The sequence below is a fragment of the Gobio gobio genome, assembly GCF_949357685.1.
Source record: "Gobio gobio genome assembly, chromosome: 16".
In the NCBI taxonomy this organism is placed as follows: domain Eukaryota; kingdom Metazoa; phylum Chordata; class Actinopteri; order Cypriniformes; family Gobionidae; genus Gobio; species Gobio gobio.
The window spans coordinates 44610959-44638762 of record NC_137109.1 but is presented as its reverse complement, the minus strand read 5'-3'; the positions used below and the strand labels follow the sequence as shown (position 1 = coordinate 44638762).

The following is a 27804-nucleotide window of genomic DNA, read 5'->3' as shown; positions in this document are numbered from 1 at the left end:
GGCTCTTCACTTTATATTGCCAAATGTGCACAAACTGACAAGCAGTTAGCTCTTGTTTTTGTTCACAGCCTTTTCCTTCTTTCTTTAAATCACTGAAAGCATCTCAGTAACAGCTGTGATATCGCTAGTCCTGTCAGTGTGTATTAGAAAGAGACAGACGAGCTGTGCTTAGAGGCAAGCTAGTAAAACCCATAACCACACACACACACACGCACACGCACACACACACACACACACGACCTGCATGCCCCTGACCTGGGATTTTTCTAACTCTTTAAAACAATGAGCCATTTTTGTAGAAACGTGAACTGTTTGGCATTAGAATACATGTGACTTAACACCGATAGAACAATAGCTTTATTATGCGACAAGCCACTGTTTTTATTTTTCAAGGTGAGATTGTGAGTCCGTTTCTCCTCTTTATTTCGGGAAACTGTGCTTCTGTTCTTGTCACACGGGGGAATAGGCCGGTTCTGTTATCAGATACAGTCATGGATAGGCAATACATCAGTTTACTCCTCTGGTGTGATATTAGCTATTAGCTCTTACCTGCAGTAAAGGTGTTTGTAACATTGAACTAAGTTTTTGTTGATTTGTTTGATTTTTATATTTATGATTTCATATGTATCCTGTTTTTTAAAGTAATAAAATGGGGAAAAAATGACTGTTTCTTCAGTGTCCGCTGTTCAGACAGACTTTACGCTGGATTTTCATCAATTATGAAGACAAACTGGAGTGAAAAACAGTTTTATATTTATTATGTGCATGTTTTCTGGATAATATTTTGGTTTGAGAACTGTGCATGAGGCTAATATATGTATGCAAGTGTTATATACAGTAGCAGAACAAAATCTTTAAGAAAACGCAAACACTTCAAAGTTAAAAACAATTCTTTGCTGACGGGGTTCTATATACGCTACTGTTCAAAAGTTTGGGGTCGTGAAATGTTTTAATGAAAGTAGTCTCTTCTGTTCACCAAGGCTGGATTTCTTTGATCAAAAATACAATAAAAACAGTAATATTGTGAAATGGTTTTACTATTTAACCCTCTGGTGCTCTTCGTTTAGGGGTTGCATTGGTTGTCTTCACGGTCGTAAGTAACCGGACACCTAAAAATTAAACTTCCTCCACCCCAGTAAAACCAGTGCAATTTAATTTTCTTCAATAATATTTTTTCTTTTTAATTTTGTATTTTGAGATGATTTTATGGTATTTTTTAATATTTATGCAATAATTATGGTCTATTTTTGCCATTGAAAATTATACAAAATTTCTTTTTTGTATTTTTTTTTAATTATTGCAGTATTTCAGGTTAAAATAGAGACTAGGCCTTTAAAATATTTTTTTTGAAGGCAGATTAGCGCCCTCTTTTGTGTGTAGAGGTGTGTAATCCATGTGTGTAATCACTAGAGGTCTCTATGGAGAGGCTTGAGAATTCCCTAGTTCGCTTTTGAACACATTTTTTTTGATGGATTTGAATATATATTTAAAAAATCTCAAAGACTATTTATTATAAAGTTTTAGATTTCTTTTGTTGTTGTTAAAAATATAGATTTTTTTTCTGTGAATTTGTGTTGTTGCAGATTTCCCATTCATTTCCTATGGTGTCATTTTTGACCGAAGAGCACAAGTGGGAGTATTTTTTTACCACCACTTAACATGCTCGAATCATGCCCTCAATTTTTTTGTGTGTGTTTACATATCTAATGCTAGAAAAGTCACCAGTTTCATATCATTCTGATGAAGCTGTGATTTAAAAAAATTCTAAATGTGGTTCATAGGTTCAGTTTTTCATAGGTGTGTGTGTGAGTGGATGTGTCAACATCACACTCTTGATGTTTTAGAGTGTCAGCCCTTTACAGCTGTGTACTTTTTTTCAGCATTGTGGCCGATTTGTAGATTGTACACACAAATATTCAGAGAATTTGTGTTTTTGCCAATTTCCCATTAATTTCCTATGGTCGGTCATTTATGACCGAAGAAAATGAACGCTACTTTTGTTTTACGACCAATTAGAATGCTCGAATCATGACCCCAATTTTTTTGTGTTTACATACCTAATGCTAGAAAAGTCACCAAGTTTCATATTATTCCGATGAAGCTGTGATTTTTAACATTTCAAAACAGAACATTTGCCAGTCAGAAATGACCGAAGAGCACCAGAGGGTTAAAATAACTGTTTTCTATTTAAACATATTTTAGAATATAATTTATTCATGTGATGCAAAGCTACATTTTCAACATCATTATCCTTCAGAAATCATTCAAAATATGCCCCCCCCCCCCAGCATTTCTTTACTGTCACTTTTGATCAATGTAAATGCATCCTTGCTGAATTAATTTCTGTAAATAAATCTTTTAGACACAAATCTTTTGAACGGTAGCGTAGTTGCATATATACGCATCTGTGCAAATATGTAGGGCCTGTACATGCCCAATACTGAGGTCAGAGCAGCTTTCTGCCGCCCCTACTGATAAGAATTGACCCTTTTGTTCAAGCCATTTGTGCATTGTCTTATGCAAAATTAAATTGTCATCATTTACGCACCTTCATGTCATCCTGATAAAAGCAACAAAAAGTAGTTGGCCAAAATTTTCACCAATTAATTACTTTTTTGGTTTGTGCCTCTTGCAATTTATACGACTTGGAATATTATGCATGAGTTTTATGGCGCCTTTTTGGACAGAATCCATCTCCTTTCACTTTTACTAAATGAAAAAGACTGATCATAAGAGTTTGGAACACAATGAGGGTGAGTAAATGATGAGTTGTTTTTATTTAGTGTTTCTCATTCAGCACACGCATCAAGAGCTTATGTGTGACTCCTCTATACCTCCTCTTCATCTTCACTAGCCAGGGTGTCCAGCTCTTTGTCTTTGCACTGGACGTGTTCAGCTTTGTATGCTTTCTGTAAGTTCTCCAGCTCTCTAATCTCAGCGCGGAGGTGTTCCAGATGCACGGCGCGCCGGTTCTGGAGCAGCTTCATGGGCAGTGGGTTCATGTCATTGAAGGCAATGCTTGTCAGCTTCCTGTGGAAAAGGAAGATGAGGTATATTGAGATAGCATCTAAGAAAACTAAGTAATGAACTAGCTGAAATGTTTATTTCCTGTAGGAACCTCTGGTTTGGAAAGACACTCCCCAAACAAGCTTTACTACTTTGTTTTTGAAACCATGCCATCTATGTGCTAAAAGCAGGAATGAGCAGTTGCACAACGTTTAAAATAGCCACACCACAGAGGCATCTGACCCATATTCTGTTTCTATTTGTGTGACTGCTGCTCAGAAAATTGATTTGTTTTACTATGGCTCAATGAATTTATATACACTCACCTAAAGGATTATTAGGAACACCATACTAATACTGTGTTTGACCCCCTTTCGCCTTCAGAACTGCCTTAATTCTACGTGGCATTGATTCAACAAGGTGCTGAAAGCATTCTTTAGAAATGTTGGCCCATATTGATAGGATAGCATCTTGCAGTTGATGGAGATTTGTGGGATGCACATCCAGGGCAAGAAGCTCCCGTTCCACCACATCCCAAAGATGCTCTATTGGGTTGAGATCTGGTGACTGTGGGGGCCATTTTAGTACAGTGAACTCATTGTCATGTTCAAGAAACGTTTTTGATATGATTCAAGCTTTGTGACATGGTGCATTATCCTGCTGGAAGTATCCATCAGAGGATGGGGACATGGTGGTCATAGAGGGATGGACATGGTCAGAAACAATGCTCAGGTAGGCTGTGGCATTTAAACGATGCCAAATTGGCACTAAGGGGCCTAAAGTGTGCCAAGAAAACATCCCCCACACCATTACACCACCACCAGCAGCCTGCACAGTGGTAACAAGGCGTGATGGATCCATGGTCTCATTCTGTTTATGCCAAATTCTGACTCTACCATCTGAATGTCTCAACAGAAATCGAGACTCATCAGACCAGGCAACATTTTTCCAGTCTTCAACTGTCCAATTTTGGTGAGCTCATGCTAATTGTAGCCTCTTTTTCCTATTTGTAGTGGAGATGAGTGGTACCCGGTGGGGTCTTCTGCTGTTGTAGCCCATCCGCCTCAAGGTTGTGCGTGTTGTGGCTTCACAAATGCTTTGCTGCATACCTCGGTTGTAACGAGTGGTTATTTCAGTCAAAGTTGCTCTTCTATCAGCTTGAATCAGTCGGCCCATTCTCCTCTGACCTCTAGCATCAACAAGGCATTTTCGCCCACAGGACTGCCGCATACTAGAAGTGTTTCCCTTTTCACACCATTCTTTGTAAACCCTAGAAATGGTTGTGCGTGAAAATCCCAGTAACTGAGCAGATTGTGAAATACTCAGACCGGCCCGTCTGGCACCAACAACCATGCCACGCTCAAAATTGCTTAAATCACCTTTCTTTCCCATTCTGACATTCAGTTTGGAGTTCAGGAGATTGTCTTGACCAGGACCACACCCCTAAATGCATTGAAGCAACTGCCATGTGATTGGTTGATTAGATAATTGCATTAATGAGAAATTGAACAGGTGTTCCTAATAATCCTTTAGGTAAGTGTATATGTTACTCTTATTTTTTTTATACACAGTTTATAGTACTTTTCTATCCTTCATCTCACCTTCCATCTGCAATGGTGTTGGGGAAGATGCGGAGATACTGGTACATTTCGACACTGTCTTGAATCTTTAAGATGTCTTCCTCTCTGTATTTGAAAAGCGCCAGTGCATATCGGAATATCACCTATGAAAAAGATGAACGGGGGATTCAGTTAACAAAACTACTGCATAATGTTCAGCAGCAGAGTATTGAGAAACATCAAACTATTATTAGTTTGTAATCTGTTCAATAATTCAAGAGAACCCAGTACTGATGTATACACCATTTCTCAGAATGCTCTGTCATAGATCCAAGGTACCTTGATGCCCTCATACAGGAAGGCGTCCCATACTTTAAACAGTATGCGGGTAGGCAGACTCTCAACGAACAGCACCAGGAACCATTCAACAGTGATGAGCGATACGTCCACTTTTAGCGCTTCCAGATGGGCCGTGAGTCGAGGCAGTTTCTCCGACATGAGGTCCTTTAGTACACGCTGATCGGCCTGGATAGAAGTGTGGGAGAGAGACAGTAAAATGAAGATGGCCCATTTAGAGCTTGAGGAATATACATTATACTTTGGGGTTAGTTCATTTTTCTTTTCTTTTTTTTTTCAGCAACAACAAATTAAATTCATTCAAATTGACAAAAGATTTTTACATTGTTACAATTTATTTTTAAATAAATGCTGTTCTTTTGCACTTTCTATTCATTCAAGAATCATGAAAAAAATATTAAGGAGCACAATTCAACATTGATAATAATAAGAAAACTTTCTTGAGCAGCAAATCAGCATATTCAAATAATAATAATAATTTGTTAATAATAATTTATATAGCGCATTTCTGGGTACTCATAGTGCTTTAAATATGGAAGGGGGGAATCTCCTCAACCACCACCAATGTGCAGCATCCACCTGGATGATGTGACGGCAGCCATATTGCGCCAGAAGGCCCACCACACACCAGCTGATGGTGGAGAGGAGACAGAGTGATGAAGCCAATCCGTATATATGGGGATGATTAGGAGGCCATGATGATGGACAGAGGCCAGTTGGCAAATTTGGTCAAGATGCTGGGGTTACATCTCTACACCCCTACATCCTGGGATATTTAATGACCACAGAGAGTCAGGACCTCGGTTTAACGTCACATCTGCATGACGGTTGATCTAAATGATTCCTGAAGAGTCATGTGACTTTAAAGACTGGAGGAATGATCGCAGGAATATATTAATTTAAATTGCGATAATATTGCAGAATATCACATTTTACATAATAAACTAAATCTCTGTATGCCTTCGAACCGCTCTCACTGTACTTCAATGTCATACACTGATTGGTCTGCACAGCGCCGCTTCAAGTCTGCAGTGGTCAGGTGGTACAGCAGCCGGATAGTACAAGTGTTAGCTCTCAGAAAATGACGAGTTCTACAAGCATGTGAAAGCTTTTTACAGTTCAGAATCATTATGATATACAGCATGCCGTAAATGCAGCTTTACTTCTTTCAAAAACATAAAACAAAGTCTGTACACTACTGTTTAATAGTTTGGTTGGTAAACATTTTTTAAAAATGTTTTTCTGAAAATTTCAAACTGACTATAAGCAGCAAGTTTTAGGATTAAGTATTAAAGTAAAACAAGCTTATTTTAAGATTCATAATAAATATTTCAAATGTTCAAGTTCTCACCTGACAGCCCAGCAGGTCTTTAGTGTAGTAATTGTGAGGCATGATGTACTCCACAATCACTACCAGGCACCAGAAGGCATCTTCCTCATCCGGCAGTACCAGCAGAGCAATGGCCGCCAGTCTGCACACAGTGGCATATTAGAGGGTGCTATTTACTTTTCTTTTTGCATATCCAGTAGGCATCATGGCCCTTAAATGACCACTAGATGTCATTATATCACATGATATGGTTTAAATAAGGTCAGCATGATGTTGGTTCTGGATAGCTTGTTGGCAGTGCTCAGCATGGCAGACGAGGCAAATATCGGTAACACTTTATTTTAAGGTGTCATTGTTACAGTGTAAATATACATTTCAGTACTGAGTAATATTAACTAACAACATGTACTACTTACTATACGTTTGGGGTAGGATTAGGGTTAGTTGCATATAATTATGCAAGATTTACTGTTATTGCTATGATAAGTACATGTAACATATATAAAGTGTTACCCTTTATATTAATGTGTCCTTGTTACACATTTTATATGTATTTAATAATACATGTAATAACTATATTTTATGCATAATTACATGCAACTAACCCTAAACCAAACCCCAATCCTACCCTAACTCTATAGTAAGTCCATGTAGTTAGTTAATATTACTTAGTTAATATAAAATTTATGATTACACTGTAACAGGGACACATTCAAATAAAGTGTAACCCAAATATCACTTTACATGTAGTTAGGGGTGTTAAAGGGATAGTTCACCCAAAAATGAAAATTAGCCTAAAGTCATGCTAGGTGTATATGACATTCTTCTTTCAGACAAATAAAATCTGTGTTATATTAAAAATGTCCTGGCTCTTCCAAGCTTTATAATGGCAGTGACTTTCGTTTTTGAAGTCCATAAAAGTGCATCTATTCATCATATAACTGCTCCACACGGCTCCGGGGGGTTAATGAAGGCCTTCCGAAGCAGAGTGGCGCTTTTGTGTAAGAAAAATATCTATATTTAAAACCTTATAGACTAAAATAACCAGCTTCTGGCGGTCAGCGGTAAGCAGGTCGACTTACGGCGAAAGAAGAACACCTGACGCGATGTATAGGAGCATCGCAAGCTTTGACGCCTCTCGCAGATCGGGCTGGGCAACAAACTCAAGCCCCTCTTCTCTTATATCGAAATCCTCCACCATTTCTCTTTAAAAATTCTCGTTTTAGACTTCTAATTCATGACCGGTGTTTTGTTTGGCTCTTGTGCGTTTGTCAATACGCATGCGTCAAGAGTTCAAAGGTTACTCTTTCGCCGTAAGTCGACTTGTGTACCGCTGACCGCCAGAGTCATTTTAGTCTGTAAGGTTTAAAATATGGATATTTTTCTTACACAAACGCACCACTTCGCTTCAGAAGGCCTTTATTAACCCCCCGGAGCCGTGTGGAGTAGTTATATGACGGATAGATGCACTTTTATGGACTTCAAAAACGACAAAAAACAACAATTCACTGCCATTATAAAGCTTGGAAGAGCCAGGATTTTTTTTAATATAACAGATTTTATTCGTCTGAAAGAAGAATGTCATATACACCTAGGATGACTTGAGGGTGAGTAAATCATGGGGTAATTTTAATTTTTTGGGTGAACTAACCCTTTAAAGGGGTGTACTCAATTATGACACATTAAATGTAAAATTCCCTATTTATAAATTAATTGAATACACATTGTTACATTGTTAATTTAATACATTTAATGAATAGCTTGTTGGCAGTGTTCAGCATGGCAGACAAGGCAATTGTAGATTGATGGTAAAATATGTCATTTCTGTGCTACTTTGTAGTGTCAAAGGGGTGTACTCAATTATGACATATTAAATGTAAAATTAAGCATATAAAAAAAGCCCTTTTTATAAATTAATTTAATAGACATTTTTATAAAAATGATTAAGTAAATCTTACAAAATGTGTCACTTTTTGGTTTTGTAACGTATAATCAATTCCCCATCTTAAATTGTATTTTATTATTTTAATCTTATTTTATCTTATCTTGAATTTGTAACATATACTCAACCCCCACATTTATTATTTAATTTTTTATTTGATCTTATCTTGTAATTACCTGTTGAGTCCCTGCACGTAGCCGATGGCGGGGTTTTGCCACGAGAACGCTTGTAGAACTCTCTCCAGCTTTTGAATCAAGGGGCTTGAAGGAGGGGAAAAGTTTTGATTGGTGGTCAACGTACGATCCAGGTCCAGCTGGATCTGTCTGGGCACCAGGTGAGGTGAGGCTCTGCTTTTCTCACACAGCTCCTGATAGCGGTCGGGATGACGCTCTCTTAACGACTTGGTTCTAGTCTGTATCATAAAACGCCAAACCCTCACGCGGTACTCGCGTGGTAAGCCTGTCCGGAGTAGACCCTTCAATTCTGTTGATGAAGAGAGTTCAGCTTCAGGACGTCCGAATAGGAGCTGAGCGCAACGAGCCAACAATGGCCCATCGCATTCCTCGTGATTCAGCAGGTTGTGGGATCGGATCTCCAGGGCCTGGATCTTAGCAAGGAGCTTCAGGTCCTCGACTTTGTAGTCTACTGCGATCTTAAATCCATAATCATCGTAATCACTGTAGAATGTTGGGAATTGTGAATTTGTTTTCCAACATATACAGAACAAACATTTATATGGAGAACTGTTCTATTCTTCCTAATAAACATTCTTCTACTTTCTTTTAGCAGGGGCCTTATCTAAGCAACAACTGAGCAATTTCTTTATAAATCTCAGTATGTCTATGAACCGAAGTCATTTATTTCCCTCCAAGTCTGGAATGGTTAACTACTCCCAAGTGTGAGTGAGAATTGAGATCTCCAAAGAAGATATGAACAGGGTGAGTGAATGAATAGTGGGTGAACTGATGGGACTGTGTTTACCTGATGGGATTTAGTTTGATGGCAGCGTTCAGGTCTGCCTTAACCACATCTTTAATCACCTTCTTGATTGCTTCCCTCTGCTCCGGATTCAATTCCTCACTCTCCTGGAGTTTCTGGAGGATTCCCAGGTATCTGCTTTCCATCTGACAGTTATTGGCCTCTAAAACAGCACACTGGCACACACACAGTAAAGCTATAGTAAATCTTGTTTCAAACACTTTTTTGTGACATTTACCATCGATTCCCCCCCTCCCCAAACAATCATGCCATAAGGTTCTAAAGATGTAATTTCCTAACTTTCAAAGCTCAAATCTCTCAGTTCATAAAGACTTATTCAGTGTTCAGATGAAGAGGTTAGCCAAGCAGAACAAAGGGGTAAAGACATTTTTATAGTACAGCAGCAAGAAAATATGACTGTTTTGGTGCAAGAAACCTTAACAGAAAAACTAAATCACCTTTACTATCAGACTTTGTTCCTGTTCTGAACTTTTTCTCCAAAGTGTCGTCAACTGGTAGATCTCAGAGTTTAGGTACTGGTTCTGGGTTTTATATGCTTTCAAATCATCCTGAAATACAGATATGATCATTATTGTCTTTACAGTAAAGCTGTAATCATGCTTGGCACAGTCATTTCAGAATCGGCATATAATGCAGATAAACTTTTCAGCAAAAATGCACATTTAGAGTATTATTTTTGGAAAACAAAGCATAGAGTTTTTGCAGACGTAATTACATATCCATCTTTGAAAAGTGTCTCAAGTGTCTAAGATTTTTCTACTTACCAAGGCTGCATTTATATTACTGTAAAAACTGTAATACTGTGAAATATTTAGTTTTCTGTTTGAATATATTTTAAAATGTAATTTATTTCTGTGATGGCAACGCCATATTTTCAGGATCATTACTACAGTCTTCAGTGTCACATGATCATACCCACATGACATAATGCTGCTTAATATTTTTGTGGAAACCAGAATACATTTTTTTTGTTTAAGAATCTTTGATGAATAGAACGTTCAAAATAGAAATCTTTACCTTACTGTCTTTACTGTCACATCACATATGTATGTAAAGGAAAAAAAGTAAATAGTTTATATATACACTGATCAGGCATATCATTATGACCAGTGAGTCGAATCATGATTCGGATCGTGTGTTAAACCGCCAAACTGCTGAAATTTGGCGATCCAAACAGCTGAATCGACTCACTGATTCATAACGCTTCGAAGCTTCATGAGGCCGTGTTTTGAGATCGTCATCACTATATAAGTTGTTATTTAGGGTTTTTTTGCGCACAAAAACTATTCTCGCCGATTCATAAAGTTATTTCAGAACCACTGTAGTGAGATGGACTTTGTAACGACGTCTTTAGTACCTTTTAAGGGTCTTGAGAGTGAACCGTGCATTGTGCCAATGGAGGCCTTTCAGAGCCATCAGATTTCAACTAAAATATCTTCATTTGTGTTCTGAAGATGAACGGAGGTCTTACGGGTGTCGAACGACATGAGGGTAAGTAATTAATGACAGAATTTTAATTTTTGGGTGAACTAACCCTTTAACCTGAGCAATTTGAGCTACAGTAGCTCGTCTGTTTGATTGGACCACACAGGCCAGCCTTTGCTCCCCACGTGCATCAATGAGCCTTGGCCGCCCATGAACCTGTCACCGGTTCACCACGGTTCCTTCCTTGGACCACTTTTGATAGATAGTGACCAAACTCGCTCAAATCCTTACACTATTCCTGCTTCTAACACATCAACTTTGAGGACAAAATGTTCACTTGCTGCCTAATATATCCCACCCACTAACAGGTGCCGTGATGAAGAGATAATCAGTGTTATTCACTTCACCTGTCAGTTGTCATAAGGTTATGCTTGATGGGTGTCCTATATAGGGGAGTGCGGGGCACAACCTAACGCGGGGTTAGTTGCAACGCGCATGTTTTAACCCTTTCCACACATGCCAGAATGACGAAGTGTATTTTAGTGTATTTATTAGTTGCCATATCAACATTATTTAGAGAAAAAAATAGCGCCAAAATTAAAAAAATCTCTGGAGGATATTACTGAACATGTATTTAACCATAGCAAAAGTAAATTTCTTTTTTTGTGTTTATTTAAAATAAGACAAATCTGATATTATTTTAATCTTATATCTGTTATTTAACAGTTGAGATCGTTCTTTAATGCTGATCTAACCAGCAGAAGACACGAGCAGCGGTTTAAGTCCCAGTTGTGCAGGCAGGGTGTGTTGTAACACTGCGTTACAATGAGCCCCTATTAGAAATATGCCATTATATTCTATACTTTTATGAATTCTTTTGAGAAACCATGAGAAAAGGGTGAATAATGACTGAGAGTTAATGTTCAGAAATTATTAATTATTATTATGTTTTGAACTATGCTGTATAGCTGTATTTAGCGATGTGTTTGTAGTCAAACTCAAAAATGCTTATATTTTTAATGGTTAAAAAAATGCCATTATTTTATTTTAAAAAGTTAATAATTGTAAATGTTGACAAAATATTTTAGTTTGTCTTGTATATTTTTTTGATTATATCAGGTAACATTTTAAGCTGTTATTTGGTCATGTTACATTGTGCCCCTCACATGTTACAATGTACCCCACCTATGGGGCATGTTGTCACATTTCACTTCCATTCTTTCGGAGTAAATCAAGAAAAAAGTGTACACTGTATTAATGAAACAAAACCACATAATTGTACTAGACATGTGTGCAATTAATGTGGGAAAAAATAAATACTCTGAAACCCAAGTGGATTTACACTAACTGAGAAAGTCAAAAAGCGTTAGGTTGTGCCCCGCTCTCCCCTATATGTATAGCGAGAGAGAGAGAGAGAGAGAGAGAGATAAAAAAAAAATTTTCTCACTTTAAAATGCTCATTCTCCAGTGTTAGCTGTTTGAAGGTCTCAGTTTCCAATCCGTTTGTGTAATGCTGGTCTTCCCCACAGGCTAACTTCTCCGATAGCTTCAATATCACTTCCTGTTTGGCCTGGTTCTTTTGCATCAGGAGCTGGACACTCTCTTGGAGTTCAGTGATATGGCAGTCCTTCTGGTTCAGATCCCTCCATAGTTTCTCATTCTCCTGCTGCAGGGACTCCAGATGGTCTCGCAGTTTGGCCGCACGCCGTTCACCGTGTCTGAGGAGTTCCAAACGCTCCTGCTCTCCCTCCGCAGCTAGAAACTGAGCACAGGTGCGTTTCTCCAGCTGAGCGTCTTCCAGCACTTTATGCAACAGCAACACCAACTCCTAACAACATATACATATGTAGGTTTTAGTTGATTATAGGAGTAATAAATAATCCAGCAGGTGAATGATGAAGGTGTGGTTAATGTCCTCACTTTACCTTCTGTGCTTTGACCTCTTCAGCCAGGGAAAGTTTTTCAAGTCCAGATGTGTCTAGGTCCAGAGGTTTGAACTTTTCTTTGTTGCTCTTTCTGTCTAGTGACACTGTGGATAGACGATTTTTTTGCAGGTCCACACACTTGGAATTCGTAGGGGACTCTGGGGTTCGAGAAGATCCGGGTGTGGGGACTGCTAAAGCTAAGGAGGAAGGCAGCCATGAGCATTTACATTTAAAACAATTTATTATTTTTCTGGTGAGAAAGTAGTAGCGCTTACTGGATGCCTTAGATGAGGGTGTTTTTTGGGAGTCATTTGGGTCGGAAATATGGAAAACACTTTGTCTAATTTCCTGTGACTGCCGGTTAAGGAAACTGTGCACTGTGTTCCTGGAAGTCAAACACAGAGACACCTCTGAAGAAATCACTCACAATAATAACAACAACAACCATATTTTTGGAAGAAAAGGCCAGTGTAAAAGTTGCAACATGAAGTTAAGTGTGTTGTGGATGGTTGTCATGTGGTTGCTAAGGTGTTCTAAGTCTTCTGAGTGTTTATAAGGATGTTGTTAGGTGGTTGTTTACTGTATCAAATTAACAGAGCCCACTCAAGTCTCTAGATACAGCTTTGTCCCTCCAATTTAAGTCTGAAGGGTTTCACTGCCCAATTTATCAACCATCAGGTGAAAATTATAGGTCCAATCACTTAAAAAAGAAAAGAAAAGAAAAGTAAAAGCACAAATTTCATGATTTGGATTATGTCCATAGCACAGTTGGTGCAGGACAAGTTGTGCTGAAGTTTAATAGAGTGATGCGAGCAATATTAAAAGTGATGCTTGCCTTAGAATTTATTCAGATTTTTGGGTGTCTATTATGTAATCAATGATTTTTGACATTGCAGATGATGATGAAACGGTGTTTGTCATGATGTGTTTTATACAGAAATAGAAGCAACTTCCCACATCCTCACTGAGACAGACGTAAAACTACAATCACTTCCTAATCTTATATTTGACAGTCTAGTGCAAAACCCACATAATTCAGTAGAAGTTGTGAATTTTTATGGTGCATTCTTCTTTTCATACACATATTTATTTGTTATTTTATTCATTTGTAATAATTTGTTTTATATTTTATTATAATTTATTAATGTTTTAATGGAATATCCTTCTTTTCTAATTTTGTCTAGTGTGAGCACCCCTCATAAAACAACTTGGTTACTCTCGTACATATAAATGTCAAGAAGTATATGAGTGTGACAGAGTAAGGGTCTAACTTCCCTAAAATAATAATTCTAAGGAAATTCGGGTGACACTGCTTTTTGTTGGAAGTTGCTGACGCAGATTGACCTATTTTTAATTTTACCCTAGAAATATGCCATGATGCCAGTGTCCATTTTGTGAGAACAGACAGAGAAAACATAATGAGTACGTGTACTCACTGGAGCTCAATTAGCGGATGTTTGATTGACATATTGAGGGGGTTGTTTAATCCTGGTGCAGGCAGAATGGCAGCTTCTTCACCCACCAGGCCAGAAGGCGTCTTCACCATGGGCAAGAAGTTAGCTGTATAAAAGAAAACAAAGTATGTTCAAAAAGCATTAAATACATCTGATAGTCCAGTATAACAAGTATAAAATGTAATTTATTCTTGTGGTGCAAAGCTGAATTTTCAGCATCATTACTCCAGTCTTCAGTGTCACATGATCCTTCAGAAATCATTCTAATATGCTGATTTGGTATATTTCTCATTTCGATTATTACTGTTGAGGCTGCTTCTTTATGGAAACTGTGATATTCTGCTCTGGCTCCACCTAGTTCATGTCTCAGCATGCCTGAAATTCCTGATGATCACAGAAGTGCTGTTTAAAAGATCCATATGCTAACCACTCTGTAGCACAGAGTAAAACAAACAAATATTATTTCTGTCTCTGAGGACACTTTTAGGTTATATTTGGCTGGTGGTACAGCATTTCAGATTTTCTACAGATTCAGCTGCTCAGACATTCACTTCCTCATTTCCTGCTTTGGAGTCTCATCCCACAGCTGTTTCCTAAAGCCTGGATCCCAGAGCTTGAGTTTGGAAGTGTAAAAGGAATAAAGTGCTTTTAGCACAACGACAAGTCCAACCCTACTTGGATTCTTGAAAATTGGGCATTTATGCATTGTAAATTAGAGGAGACAGGGAGCAATGTGCAACATTAATAAGTCATATGCTGTAGCAGATATACATTAGAAAGAGAGTTTATATCAAATCAGTGCTGCCACACCTCCACTGTAATTCCCAAAAGGCTTCTGTGCCTCAAAAAACTGAAATAATAAATGAAATAATCCTCAAGTTCTGACTTGGTAATCTTTCACTTTCTATTAACTTAGTATCACATGACAAACAACTAAAATTTCCTCTGAAAAATCACCCTCAGATTTTTTATTATACTTTATTTATTCATTATATTTTATATATGAATTAATATTTTATTATGTTTCTGTTTTATTTCAATAAACATTAACGAAACAGTTTTAGTTAACAATAACACTCTGGCAGACAGCAGAAGTTTGGTTTTCACACAGCTCTACGTTTATGTATCTAACATTTCTGGGGATACTTTATAATAAGAATATATACTTCTAGATTTGTGCTGATCTGTGAAAGCATTATATATTAATAGAAAAGTTTTCTCTGAGCAGATGAGAGTGGATAATGGCTTTTTGCTCAGTCATTTAAATGCCTCCTCTTGGGTTAAGTGCTCAGGGGAACTGAGCTCAGCAGTCATTTTGTGTTCAGTTCAAACCCCAGATTGTTAGCCAAGTGCTATGCAGCACTGATATGCGCTGCAAACCAGAGTTTGTTGCATAGCTGTCCTGCGGCATAGTGAATAAGATGGATATCGACATCCATCCCACCCTTTTCCAGAATTGCTAAAGTTTGCAGATGATTACCAGTCTTAACATTTCTTTTCCTGTCACACCCTCCTGATGCGACAGATATGCTAGACAATACATGCGCAAACATAGTTGGGAGACTGTAAAAATCCTGGTGAGCATTCTTCAAATAAAATTTCAGACTGGGGTGTTGCAATCTCCCTCTTGGGCTATCATAGATGACTAAACTAAAACAATGCAGCAAGCTGAGTAACGTGCTCTCTGATTGGTCGCTCTCAGCTGCTCCCAATGAGCTAATCTTGTGCTTTCCTCCCTTTATCCTTGGCTTTTCCTTTCTCTGTCCCGTGTTCATGCTCAGGTTTAGTAACATTGTTTAGTAACAATGGCCTATGTATTGGGATGTTATCTTGAACACCAAATGTAGGTAGCAAGTATACTGTATGTAACATATAATAGACTCAGATTATCATCTGAATGAAGGTGAAGAAACTCCTCTGTCAGTTAAAACATTATTTAGGTGCACAGATTCCAAGCATTCTGGAAATAATCCTCGAGTTCTGACTTGGTAATCTTTCACTTTCTATTAATTTAGCATCACATGACAAACAACGAAACTTTCCTCTGAAAATTCACCCTCAGATCATATTTCATAAACATTGTAATTTCCAAGGTGCCGTAACTGCTAGTTAGTTTTCATGTGAGCAATGCTAGGTTTTGAATTGCCTTCCTCAAGATCTTGTATTACTACGCTGAAGAGCTCAAAGTCTTACCAGGGCAGTTTGCTGATGGTGTGCTTGCCACATTTTGCTTGTCTGGTCTTGGCACGGACTGATGTTCAGTATGCTGATCCCTGTATAAGGCACGTTTCAACTGCAGCTGTTGCAACCAGTACATCTGGGTATCCCTGTTAGCTGCCTGAAAACAGAATGAGGAGGAAGTACCACATATTTAATATTCAAGTGGGCATATTTTAAACATTTATAAAAATGTTTGGTTCAGAATACACTTTATCAAAATGTGCAGCGCCAGTAGCCTTTTCTCTCTGACCTAATTTCAGCATTGTTGATACTCAAGTATGTGATGCACGTAATATGAAGTGCAATCATGTGAACATTGTGCCCTTTTAAAGTAAGGACTGTTTGATCCTACTGATAACAACAAGCTTTTTGGAGAAAAAAAGAAAGAAGTAAGGCTTTATATTCCTCCTTCATTTATACACTTGAAGCTTGTTTTTTGAACAGCAACTGGCCTTTAGTATCTTCAATGATTTAAATCGTGAATTGCTATTAGAAATCATAAAACTTTGTTCCACTTTTGTTGGTTAATTTTAGTCCAGTAGATGTTTTATGGACATTCCCAGGTCCTTAACCTAACTTAACACTTAATGTTTAACAGAAGATAGAACAACATGAAAGTCACATTGACATTGACACAGCCAGATATTCCCTCCCATTACAGTATATAATAACATTTTTCCCTGTATAGTTCTCATGTTCTTCTCATGTCCCAATTACCATCCCATCCCAAGGAGCTCATCCCCGTTTTTGATTCAAAAATCACAGTTTATGGAAGCCTGTTACTTCAAATCAAACCATTTGATACCATTACCTTGAGAATGAAAGTGCGCTCTGGTGTCTGTATATGAAAGGTTCCCTCCTCTCCCTGGAGTGGGTAACTGAACGTGGCACGAGACAGGTCCACTTTACCCAGAGAATTGATATCCTGTGCCATGCGGTAGTAAAACAGCTGACAGCTCTTCTCCTCGTAGGCAAACCAGCGGGACTTCCAGGCTTTAAGAGGTCCACCCTGCTTGTTGAGGTAGCCACATAGTTTACTGTCGGACTGAGTGGGTGTCCTTCTGAAGGTGGCAGAGGTCCCATCAGGCTGAGCAGCATGGATATTGGTGTCTGACCGACCCAAAGTCTGCTGTTGGGTCTCCTCAGCAACGACACACTCATCTTCAGGAGATACGTGCATGTTTGGTGGAGGTAGAGTGCTGGAGCTTCCCTGGCTCTCCATCTGTTTACCTCAACAAATAGAATAAGTGACTTCAGACAAAATGTTCTCCAAGTAATTAAACTATGTCCATCAGCATAGTTACATCAGAAGGATGTGGTCACTTAAAGCTTCAGTAAAATATATGTATACTATACTAATACACTAAATTAACAATTAGGGGCAGATGCCCCGCTTAAGAACAATGTGCATTTACTATTAAATTAAACATATTTAGAATGTGCAGGATGTTGATATATCAGCCATATTACTTTATTAAGGGAAATAAATAGAAACATATGTGAATTAGTACTAATAGCACAAAATGTAAGATAGATAGATAGATAGATAGATAGATAGATAGATAGATAGATAGATAGATAGATAGATAGATAGATAGATAGATAGATAGATAGATAGATAGATAGATTTGAAATGAAACTTAAATCTAAGACTTAATTAATTGCCAATATTTTCATTGAAGATGTGTCATAATAGCGACACTAAATTCAAAATAGGTTTTAATGAATTGCATATGTGCCTGAAATGTACATCTAAGCATGGAATTTAATAATAACAACCCCATTAATTACAAAATAATTTTACTTAAATAAAAAACAATCTACTCCACAAATCTAAAAACATTAATGTGTCCATTAATCCCTAATTAATAATAGGAAACTGTGATATTCAACATAATACAATGTCACAGATGCCTATTTTCCAGAGACAAAATTAGTGCCTTAAAACTGTTTTGACTGACTAAATCTTACACTTATCATTGATAAATAAGGTCAAGAGAAACAAAAAAAATAAGGTGAGGATAATAAAAAAGAAGCATGGAGAACTACAAATACCACTCTCAAACGCATTTCACAATATAGGCTAACCCATTTCAGTTTCCTCATAGAAAGGTTTCACATTAGATTAAATATCACCAGCATTTACAACTCCAGGTTATGCTTCTGTTCATACCAGTATTATATACAATTCAAGTAGAAAATACAGTTTCTAATTATTTTAATGTACAAGAATGGACTGTTAAACATGATATAAGGTAATGTTGTTCTTAATAAAACAATAAACAAGGTAACGTTACCCTTCTCTGTATTGTAAAGTAATTCAACACCTGAGGTAGGCTAGTGACACGCGTGTATTGTTCGCGCTGTCAGTTGTGATAAATAAACTGAAAGTAAACAAAGTTCACTATTTACACACAGCAGGTAAAAGTCAAAGACATACCTTGTCTTTAAAAAGCTTTTGAAGGTTCTTTAGTCCATGTGCTTGTCCTGGGCGCGTCTATGGCACTATAGATATAAACAACTCGCACGCTACACTTACTTCATGAATGATTCATATCTCTCACAGAGAGTCCCGGCCGGCATTAGGAAATCAGGAAATGTCACACATCAGGAATATGTAAATGTGGGTATATTGCGTCTTTAGGCAGGCGTGTCAAGATTGCCAGTTTTGAAACACTGCTCGTTTCATGTGTAGCTTGTCCGAAACGTAGTCTGCAAACTTTTAATAGTCAGTTAGGGCTATCGTGATCCAGCCATGTAATTATATACGGGAGACCTACCCGTAATACCTAACCATAATGTTGTTGTTGTTGTTTTTCCAATCAAAAAAGTATTGGAAACTGTATTATATTAATAAAAGATTAATTATAGCTTCAACAAACTGACTTAAGAGTCATGAAATTAGGACACCCGTGCTTTTTTTTTTTTTTAACAATAAATTGAAAAAAATGACCAGATAGGTCTCCATAAATATGACCCAGGTTCCGAATCGCGGTTCTTTGAAGAGTCCAGTTCAAAAGAACCGATTCGTGGCAATGAATTTGAATCTTCGACTGTTTCCTCCACGCCGGTAGAGCGCGCGCCTGTTCATGTCACCGCACAGCGCCACTTTTTCTACGACGACAGAGGCTGAAACTGACAACAACGTGCGTGTGTTGTGAATGGAAATGTCTCAAGTGATAATTTACTTAATATAGAAAGGAATAACAATACAACAAGGTAAGTGTAACTGATCGTTGCGTCTTAATACTATGAAAAACAGCACCGATTGCTGCGTACTGCTTTTAGACATACACTGACTTGATTGTGTGCCATAATAAAGACAGGCTGAAAATCAACGTTTACTTTCCATTTTATTGTCCTTTACATTATTCTTATATTGAAATCAGTTATTTTATAAAGAAGAACCTAAGCTAACCTAACCTTAACTAAGAACCTTTAGTTAAACATATCTATTTTACCCAGTTTGGTGGCACTCTATTGAGAATCATGATGTATAACGTGTTTTTACACATATACCATGCTAGTTTCTCGAGTTATATTGTAAATGCCATGCTACATGAATAAAGTAATACTTATCATGCTATACACTACCAGTCAAAAGTTTGGACAGACTTTATTTTGTTAGTAAAGGGAAGTGACCAACAAATATCTAGCATACATAGTAGCCTATCTGTTTAAAAAGCATCCCAGGAGACTCTTCATGAAGTTGATACAATGCCTTTGTCACTCTGTTATGCTAGAATATTTCTTGTAATCAACTCAATCAGTAATATAAAAGGTGCACAATTGTTTCAGATCTCATCTTGTTGAAGGCATCCACCCAAAATGAGAAACCTCAGTCTGCTGCAGCGCTTCAGATGTGTGGATCTTCCTATCCCGGGATCCCCGCAGGGTTTCTCCATCAGAAGCGAGGCAGGAACAGTGCTGGTGGCCTCCGAACTTGCCATTATAGAGTACGACCCACGGACCGGAGAGGTATTTCTAGATTAAAATTAAGTTCGAACCCCGGAAGATTGAGAGACTGACTGACTTGGTGTCCAGTACCAACTACCAAATAGCTATCCATTAATCTTATAATATGCTTTCATAGGTTTATAAAGAGGTTTCATTGACGACAGATGACTATCTCCCAGTGGATGGCAGTGGGCGTGTGGTGGCGATACAAGATCTTCCAGATCAGGAGTCAGTGTGTGTGGCCACTGCCAATGGTGATGTGATTCTCTACAACCTCAACACCAGTCAGGTGATCATTCATTTGATCTAAATGCTCTTACATTTAAAATTATTTTATAAAACGTGTGCTCTTACTGTGCTTTATTCATTTCTCTCACACAGTTGGAATGTGTTGGCAGTGTGGACAGTGGTCTAACTGGTATGACTTGGAGCCCAGACCAGGAGTTGGTGACTCTGACCACAGGTCTGTATCTCTAGCAATGTTATTTTAGAATCATAATATAATATATATATTTATATATTTCTTTAGTTAACTATCTCCCGGTTTCATAGACAAGGCTTAAGCTAGTCCCAGACCAAAATGCATGTTTGAGCGATTTTAACTGAAGGCAACTTCATATCTTAAAATGTCTGTGCCATTGTTTTGTCTCAAGATGCACACCAGAAATGTTTTTTTTTTTTAATCGAATACACGTTTATAAAAGCTACTTAAATGCCCTAATTGAACTAAGGCCTAATCCTGGCTTAGTCTAAACCCTGTCTGTGAAACCAGGCCTTTCATCATATTTCTGTATAACTCAGTTAGTTCTGTTTTGAAGTGCAAAACAGAAGTGCATTGAATGACATTTCGTATTGTGTCTCATATGGCATGTCAGGTCAGGAGACCATTATCATGATGACCAAGGATTTTGAGCCAATAACTGAGGTTGCAATCAATCAGGATGACTTTGGCGAAGGTATAGCCAATAGTAGTTTTCATATAAAGCGTAATATCATGCTTTCATGCAGGTGACTTGTGTTCATTGCATACGAGCAGATATAGTACCTGATTGGTGATTTTGCTTCTGTGCATCAGATAAGTTCATCACAGTTGGTTGGGGGAAGAAGGAGACTCAGTTTCATGGCTCTGAGGGCAAGCAAGCCGCCCAGCGGAAAGCAGCAGTATGTTTTTGTTCTGTTTAGTATTGTTCTGCTTTACTAGACCAACCCACTCCAGCCAGCAAGTATGATACCGTGCTGCTTCTCACCTAGTTCTGATCCACTTTCACAGGAAGTGCAGCCTGCCCTGGCGTGGGACGACAGGAAGCCAAGGATCACTTGGCGTGGCGATGGGCAGTTCTTTGCTGTCAGTGCTGTTTGTCCCAAGGCTGGTGAGAATTTCCCTTTTTACTGTTGTTGTTTCATGGAAAAGTTTGTGACTGTTAAAGTATAGCTACATTTTTGTTTCAGGTGCTCGAAAGGTTCGTATCTGGAACCGAGAATGTGTCCTGCAGGCCACGAGCGAGGTCGTTAATGGTCTGGAACACCCTCTCTGCTGGAAGTAAGATATTCTGAACGTCTTTTAACTTGTGAAATTATGACCTTTTCCCGACTTTCACCTGTCATTTTCGTCGTTATCAGTTAAATTGCTGTTAGATCTGAAGTGTATTTTTCTTGTAGACCCTCTGGCAGCCTGATTGCTTCCACACAGCGACACCCTAACAAACACAGTGTGGTGTTTATGGAAAAGAACGGACTGTTGCATGGAGATTTTACACTGCCTTTTGGAAAGGACCGGGTCCTGGTAGATATTAACTCCTTTAATATATAATTTTTTTAAAGATTCAAGCTATAAATCATGGGGAATTAATGTAAAAATGCTTTGTGTTTTTCAGGTGAAGGAGCTGCTGTGGAACAGTGACTCTACTGTACTAGGTGTTTGGATGGAGGACTTGAAGCCTGGAGAGAACAACCATCCCAACACATACAGTAAGATGCAAATCAAACTGCTTTGCATATTCAGTGATAATCAGTGCTGATTAGGGCTGCATGATTAATCAAAATAAAACTGGAATCGCAATATGGCTTTGAGCGAATATCAAATCAAAAAGGCATATTTAATTTAATAAATATATGCGCTGCATGTTTTAGAGTGTTTTTACATTTTACTTATTAATATCCACCAGTGTTTTCAGTGTCTCACATCATCACTTTTTGAGTCACTTTAACATGCATTTTGGAAAGCAACATGTTCCAACCATATTCCCATGCTTGTATTAAGAAGAGCTTGTTAATAATAGAATCAGACGTCCATAAATATTAGTTTTGTAATGTAATATAAAATTATTATTATTTTTTTTTTGTCTTACAATGAAATATTAGAGTAGTTTTTTATAATATATTAATATTTTGTTTATTATAATAATTATTATTATTGTATTGTTTTATTATATTGATGTATAATCACAAGATTTTGGCTAAATTGTGCCCCCACTTAAGGGTCAGGTTTTGTATTAAACATCTGACCTATTTCTTTCACAGTTCAGCTGTGGACTGTTGGGAATTATCACTGGTATCTGAAGCAGAGTTTGCATTTCGGCAATGAGCCCCTCAGGGCTCCGGTGTGTGTGTGTTGGGATCCGGAGAAGCCCTTGCGTCTTCACCTCCTGACTCGAGGATGGGCCAGCTATACCTACGACTGGGGCTGGAGCACTCAGCGTAGCCATGGCAACGATTGCCATGACAACGCCAATGTGGCCGTGATTGATGGAGGTGGGCGTGCCAACTTTTAAATAATTTCACGAAGCTCTGAAATGTTGTAAACAATGCATAATTTCTCAATTGTTTTATTAAATAAGGCATTTTAGTCCAATTGATGAGTGAAGTGAATGATTTCAGTGTTTAACTAACATGTGTTTTGCAGATAAAATTCTGGTGACTACATTCCGCCAGTGTGTGATCCCTCCACCTATGTGTGCATTTGAACTTCAGCTTCCTGTTCCTGTCAACTTGGTCACCTTCCATTCTCAAGCCCAGAGGACCAATGAGCTTGCAGCTCTCACGGCCGATGGGCATATTTATGTATACGGTGAAGGTGAGTCACATTCAAATTTGAAACTTGTATCTGAATTTAAAACGTCAATATCATATTATGTAGGATTTCTCACTTGTGTTTCCTGTATTCAGGTGGTGGAGTTGAAAATGGAGGTGTAAAAGTTCTTGGCTTTAAAGTCATCTCAGAACCATTAGTCTTAAGAAAGACATACAGGTACAGGATGATTTTGAGTGTTACAGTGGATTCTGCTCTGCATATGTTTGTTTCTCCAATCTTTATTTAACAAGAAGATGCCACTGAATTAGGAATATTTTTTGATTGACTTTGATTTCTATGTAGCTGTAAAAGTTTGGGGTCCGTAAGATACTTATTTTTTTTGAAAGTCTCTTATGCTCATCAAAGCTGCCTTTATTTATTAAAAATACAGAAAACATACAATTTAAAATAACCAATAATTTCTATTGTAATACATTTTACAATGTAATTATTCCTGAATTTTCAGCATCATTACTCCAGTCTTCAGTGTCACATGATCCTTCAGAAATCATTATATTATGCTGATTTGATGCTCAAGAAACATTTCTTATAATCAACGTTAAAAACAGTTTTCCTGCTTAATGTTTTTGTGGAAACTAATGATTTTTTTTCAGGATTCTTTGATGAATAGAAAGTTCAAAATTGTCACTTTTAATCAATTAAATGCATTCTTTTGTATTTATTTCTTTAAAAAATGTGCCGATGACACTTAGTATAGTACTTTGAATAGTAGCGCACAATATATAGCATTTATTGTGTATTTTAAAATGTATATTGTATATTTTAAATGTGTATATTTTTAAAATTTAAGTGAAATAACATCTCAGAGCAAAATATCAAACATATATATTAAATGCCTTTTCCTCTGTTTTCTCAGAGACATGGTTGTGTAGAGCTTTATGTTGTTTTTTTGTTGGTAATTTCTTTTTTGCCATTTTCTCAGTCAGGCAAGCAGATTGATTGAGCTCACCTGTGTAACTGACATGCATCCTGTATTTGGTGTACTGATGCAGATGTGTGTGCAGGGTCGCCATGGATCACGGGGAACCTCTGACGCTGCGCTTGCTGCTGTGGTTGAGTGAAGATTTGTTTTTGGCTGTGGCCCACGGAGGAAGCTTGACACGCCTGCTGAAACTCACCCCATCAGACAGCCAGGACCCCAAGGACACGCTGGAGATCAGGTACTGCCGCTAAAATAACTAACTCCTCCGGTCTTGTTCACATTTGTATTCAGTGTAGCTCACACAGAGACAGACTGATCTAACGAGCATAGACATGAGCTCAGGGGCTGAGAATTGTTAAAACTTGTGCATTTTTTTAACTGCACTTTTTATAGTGTCCCCTTTTCTTAAATTCTTGGGGTTGGTCATTTCTCAGGTCAGACTTTCCTGTGGATGGTCATGTGATCAGCTTGTGCCACAGCCTCAGAAATGGCACTGTAGCCCTGCAACTTGAAGATGGACAGATCCGGAAACTTTGTATGGGTCAGTCAGTTCATTAATTATTCTACACCATTTGTGTTTAATCACTTGTCTTCTCTTTTGTTTTTATTTTTAATGTAATTTGAAAATTAATAATTGAATTACAAATATAAAGACTATTAATGCTAGAATATTCAATACAGACTCTTCAGAGCTCAGTCTAACAGAATGGAAGGATTCTACTGGCAACACCATCAACTTTCCCCGGCCTTGTGTTCAGACGGCGCTGTGTTCCCTCAGCGGAGAAGTAAATATAGATATATTCTCCAGACAGAACTAACTTTTCGGTCATGCTTTGCCTTTAAATTACAATGAATGCTTCATATGAATTTGTCTTTTAATAGGAATATTTAATAGGCCTCACTGAGAGATCACACCTCTACATCGGTGACTCACTGGTAGGTGTGAGGACCCCAAAAATGATAACAAGGATATTAATTACAATACATTTGTTCTGTTAGTGAGCAAATCTTGGGTGTTATACTCATTAGGGTTTGTCTTCCACAGGTGGCTTCCAACATATCCTCGTTTGTAGTCTATGATGACTTCCTCCTGCTCACCACACACTCTCATATGTGCCACTGTCTCAACCTCAGCATGATCTCTGTTAAAGGTACATGAGAACGCATCAAAGACATTAAATTTGTAAATATATATCTTATAAATATACACTACTGTTCTAAGTTTGGTGTTGGTAAGATTTTTTGTTTCGAAAGAAATCTCTTATGCTCACCAAGGCTGCATTTATTTGATCAAAAATGCATTGGGCAATTATTACTCCACTCTTCTTCAGTGTCACATGATCCTTCAGAAATCATTCTAATATGCTGATTTACTGCTCAAGAAACATTTCTTATTATTATCAATAGGGGTGTAACGGTTCGCGTATTCATACCGTATGAAAAAAATCATACTGACCCCCAACTTTTGAACAGTGTTTTATCTAAATATAGGGATAAATAAATGTAAATATACACGCATGATATTATTGGTGTCCCTGCTTAGGTCTGCAGACAGCTCTGAGCTCAGATGCCAATCAGAATGATGAGACTGTAAGAAAGGTGGAAAGAGGCTCTCGTATCGTTTCTGTGGTTCCCCAGGACACCAGACTCATACTGCAGGTGAACAGAACGTAATTTAGAATGATTTATTTAGGAAAATATTTGATTTGGGATCTGAGCCACATCTAAGGATCAGAATGTCATAGATGGTGGGGACCTATTGAGCAAGCCACCGCAAGTTTATTTATATAGCACATTTCATACACAATGGCAATTCAAAGTGCTTTAAATGAAAAGGACAGAATAATAAAAAGAGGATGCATAAAAGATTGACATCAAATGCATTAAAACAGTTAAAAATAAAATAAAAACAAAACAAATATTTAAAAAGAGTACATATAACATAAAGTGCAATCAGTTCGGACATAGCACAGAGCTCCTTCAGTAAATGCAAAGCTAAACCGATGTGATTGAGTCTGGATTTGAAAATGGCTAATGTTGGAGCAGATTTGATCTCCTCTGAAAGCTGGTTCCAGCTGCGGCTGGCATAATGGCTTAAAGCAAGCTCTCCTTGCTTAGAGTGAACCCTTGGTATTTCTAGGTTTGTATTCAGTGAGCACATCTGCAATGTATTGAGGTCTTAGGCCATTGAGTGATTAATAAACAGGGCTTGACATTTAAAACCCGTCATTTGCGGGCGGATTTCAGCTGTGGCGTGTAACACAGTCACTCCCACTAGCCACTTTTTTGCGGGGCTTCTCAAAAGGCATCTGTTATAATCGCGTTGCGCATTATTACCAATCACACGCGATTCTGCCTTGTTTATAAACAGAGTTGGGCAAGTTACTGAAAATTAGTAATTAGTTACAGTTACTAGTTACTTCTTTTAAAAGTAATTGAATTACTTTACCAATTACTGAATATCAAAAGTAATTAGTTACTAGGGAAAGTAACTTTTAAGTTACTTTTATGTATGTAGAACTTCATCTTCGTTTCCAAATGCAATGACTTCAGTTTTGTCTTTGTTTAACTGAAGAAAGTTTTGGCACATCCAGTTGTTAACTTCATCAATGCATTGTACAGGGAGTCAATGGGGCTGTAGTCATTTGGCGATAGGGCGATTAGTAGATCTGGGTGTTATCTGCATAGCTGTGGTAAGCAATTTGGTTCTTTTCCATTATTTGGCTCAGTGGGAGCATGTACAGGTTGAATTGGAGTGGCGCAAGAATTGAGCCTTGAGGGACTCTGTATGTCATGGATGCCCACTCAGACTTATGGCCACCAATTCTCACATAAAAACCTCTCCCTTCTAAGTATGACCAGAACCATTTAAGGACCATCCCAGAAAGCCAGACTCAGTTTTCCAGCCTGTCAAGAAGTATGTTGTGATCGACAGTGTAAAATGCAGCACTGAGGTCAATTAGTACCAGTACTAGTACCAGTGCCAAGAAACCCTAGCAACTGCATAGAAACATGCTAAAAACTGATAACACCTAGTAACCATACTGCAGCATCCTGGCATTGTGGTGTCAAGTTTATATGGGCAAGCACCATTCACATTTTCTCCAAAAAAAGTCAATTTGTACTGTAAGTGTGGTTGTGGGTGGATGCGTGTTTTTAGTTATTTATTTCAGAATATTTGGTGGTGTGTGTTTAAGTATATATTTGGTTGTTGTTTTTTAGATGCCACGAGGGAACCTGGAAACCATCCATCATCGGGCTCTTGTACTTGCTCAGCTCAGAAAATGGCTTGATGGGTATTTTACATTTTAAAAAAAACGTCAGACAGTGCTACATAAACAAAAACATACTTGTCTTTTTAAAAAAAAATTGTATTCCACATCGAAAAATGTATTTAATATATATTGTATTGTATTGGTATTTTAAAATGTGAAATATATTTATTAATTAATATATATTAAAAATAAATAAGAACGGATAAATTGTTAGCCTGGTTTGATTGAAACTGAATCATTTTAATGTGTTGTTTGTTTCAGTCTCAGATTTAAAGATGCTTTCGAGTGCATGAGGAAGCTGAGGATCAACCTCAACCTCATTTATGACCACAATCCCAATGT

General features: G+C 37.7%; 2 protein-coding genes across 4 annotated transcripts in view; one reads left to right on the top strand and one right to left on the bottom strand.

Moving 5' to 3' along the window:
• Positions 1–731: 731 nt before the first annotated feature.
• tbc1d2 (TBC1 domain family, member 2) lies at positions 732–19008 on the bottom strand. Of its 3 annotated transcripts, XR_013818121.1 has the most exons (15): positions 18658–18789; positions 17029–17447; positions 16191–16335; positions 13980–14103; positions 12819–12928; positions 12544–12740; positions 12066–12446; positions 9631–9741; positions 9176–9348; positions 8371–8871; positions 6274–6394; positions 4905–5090; positions 4608–4729; positions 2194–3030; positions 732–1047 (listed from the first exon to the last, which is right to left on the bottom strand). XR_013818121.1 is itself a non-coding variant. In XM_079838310.1 (14 exons), exons 2-14 carry the CDS (start codon positions 17437–17439, stop codon positions 2829–2831), a joined length of 2784 nt encoding a protein of 927 aa, XP_079694436.1. In that variant the 5' UTR covers positions 18658–19008; the 3' UTR covers positions 732–2828. The 3 variants fall into 3 exon arrangements, 2 of the variants coding, with proteins under 2 accessions (XP_079694436.1, XP_079694437.1); XM_079838310.1 differs by having other exon boundaries at positions 732–3030; positions 17029–17439; positions 18658–19008; XM_079838311.1 differs by having other exon boundaries at positions 732–3030; positions 18658–18759.
• A 286-nt stretch (positions 19009–19294) lies between these two features.
• Positions 19295–27804, top strand: part of elp1 (elongator acetyltransferase complex subunit 1) — a 22744-nt gene continuing 14234 nt past the window's right edge. Inside the window, exons 1-21 of the mRNA XM_079839694.1 lie at positions 19295–19436; positions 20016–20195; positions 20311–20463; positions 20556–20637; positions 21050–21130; positions 21250–21335; positions 21445–21544; positions 21624–21714; positions 21834–21957; positions 22049–22142; positions 22695–22925; positions 23077–23247; positions 23340–23421; positions 24270–24425; positions 24622–24728; positions 24869–24972; positions 25070–25123; positions 25233–25338; positions 25731–25846; positions 27410–27483; positions 27724–27802. Of these exons, the coding sequence (XP_079695820.1) occupies positions 20046–20195; positions 20311–20463; positions 20556–20637; positions 21050–21130; positions 21250–21335; positions 21445–21544; positions 21624–21714; positions 21834–21957; positions 22049–22142; positions 22695–22925; positions 23077–23247; positions 23340–23421; positions 24270–24425; positions 24622–24728; positions 24869–24972; positions 25070–25123; positions 25233–25338; positions 25731–25846; positions 27410–27483; positions 27724–27802 (2241 nt within the window). The 5' untranslated portion in view covers positions 19295–19436; positions 20016–20045. The remainder of the gene's footprint in view (positions 19437–20015; positions 20196–20310; positions 20464–20555; positions 20638–21049; positions 21131–21249; positions 21336–21444; positions 21545–21623; positions 21715–21833; positions 21958–22048; positions 22143–22694; positions 22926–23076; positions 23248–23339; positions 23422–24269; positions 24426–24621; positions 24729–24868; positions 24973–25069; positions 25124–25232; positions 25339–25730; positions 25847–27409; positions 27484–27723; positions 27803–27804) is intronic.

What these genes read in the sequence shown, in the direction of transcription:
- tbc1d2 (XM_079838310.1), bottom strand. Translation starts at nt 17,439, where the DNA reads ATGGAGAGCCAGGGAAGCTCCAGCACTCTACCTCCACCAAACATGCAC. An exon ending in ATCAAACTAAATCCCATCAG is followed by an intron (nt 8,872 to 9,175) that starts GTAAACACAGTC and finishes AACATTCTACAG; the next exon opens with TGATTACGATGATTATGGAT. An exon ending in AACACCATTGCAGATGGAAG is followed by an intron (nt 3,031 to 4,607) that starts GTGAGATGAAGG and finishes CCTTTTCCACAG; the next exon opens with GAAGCTGACAAGCATTGCCT.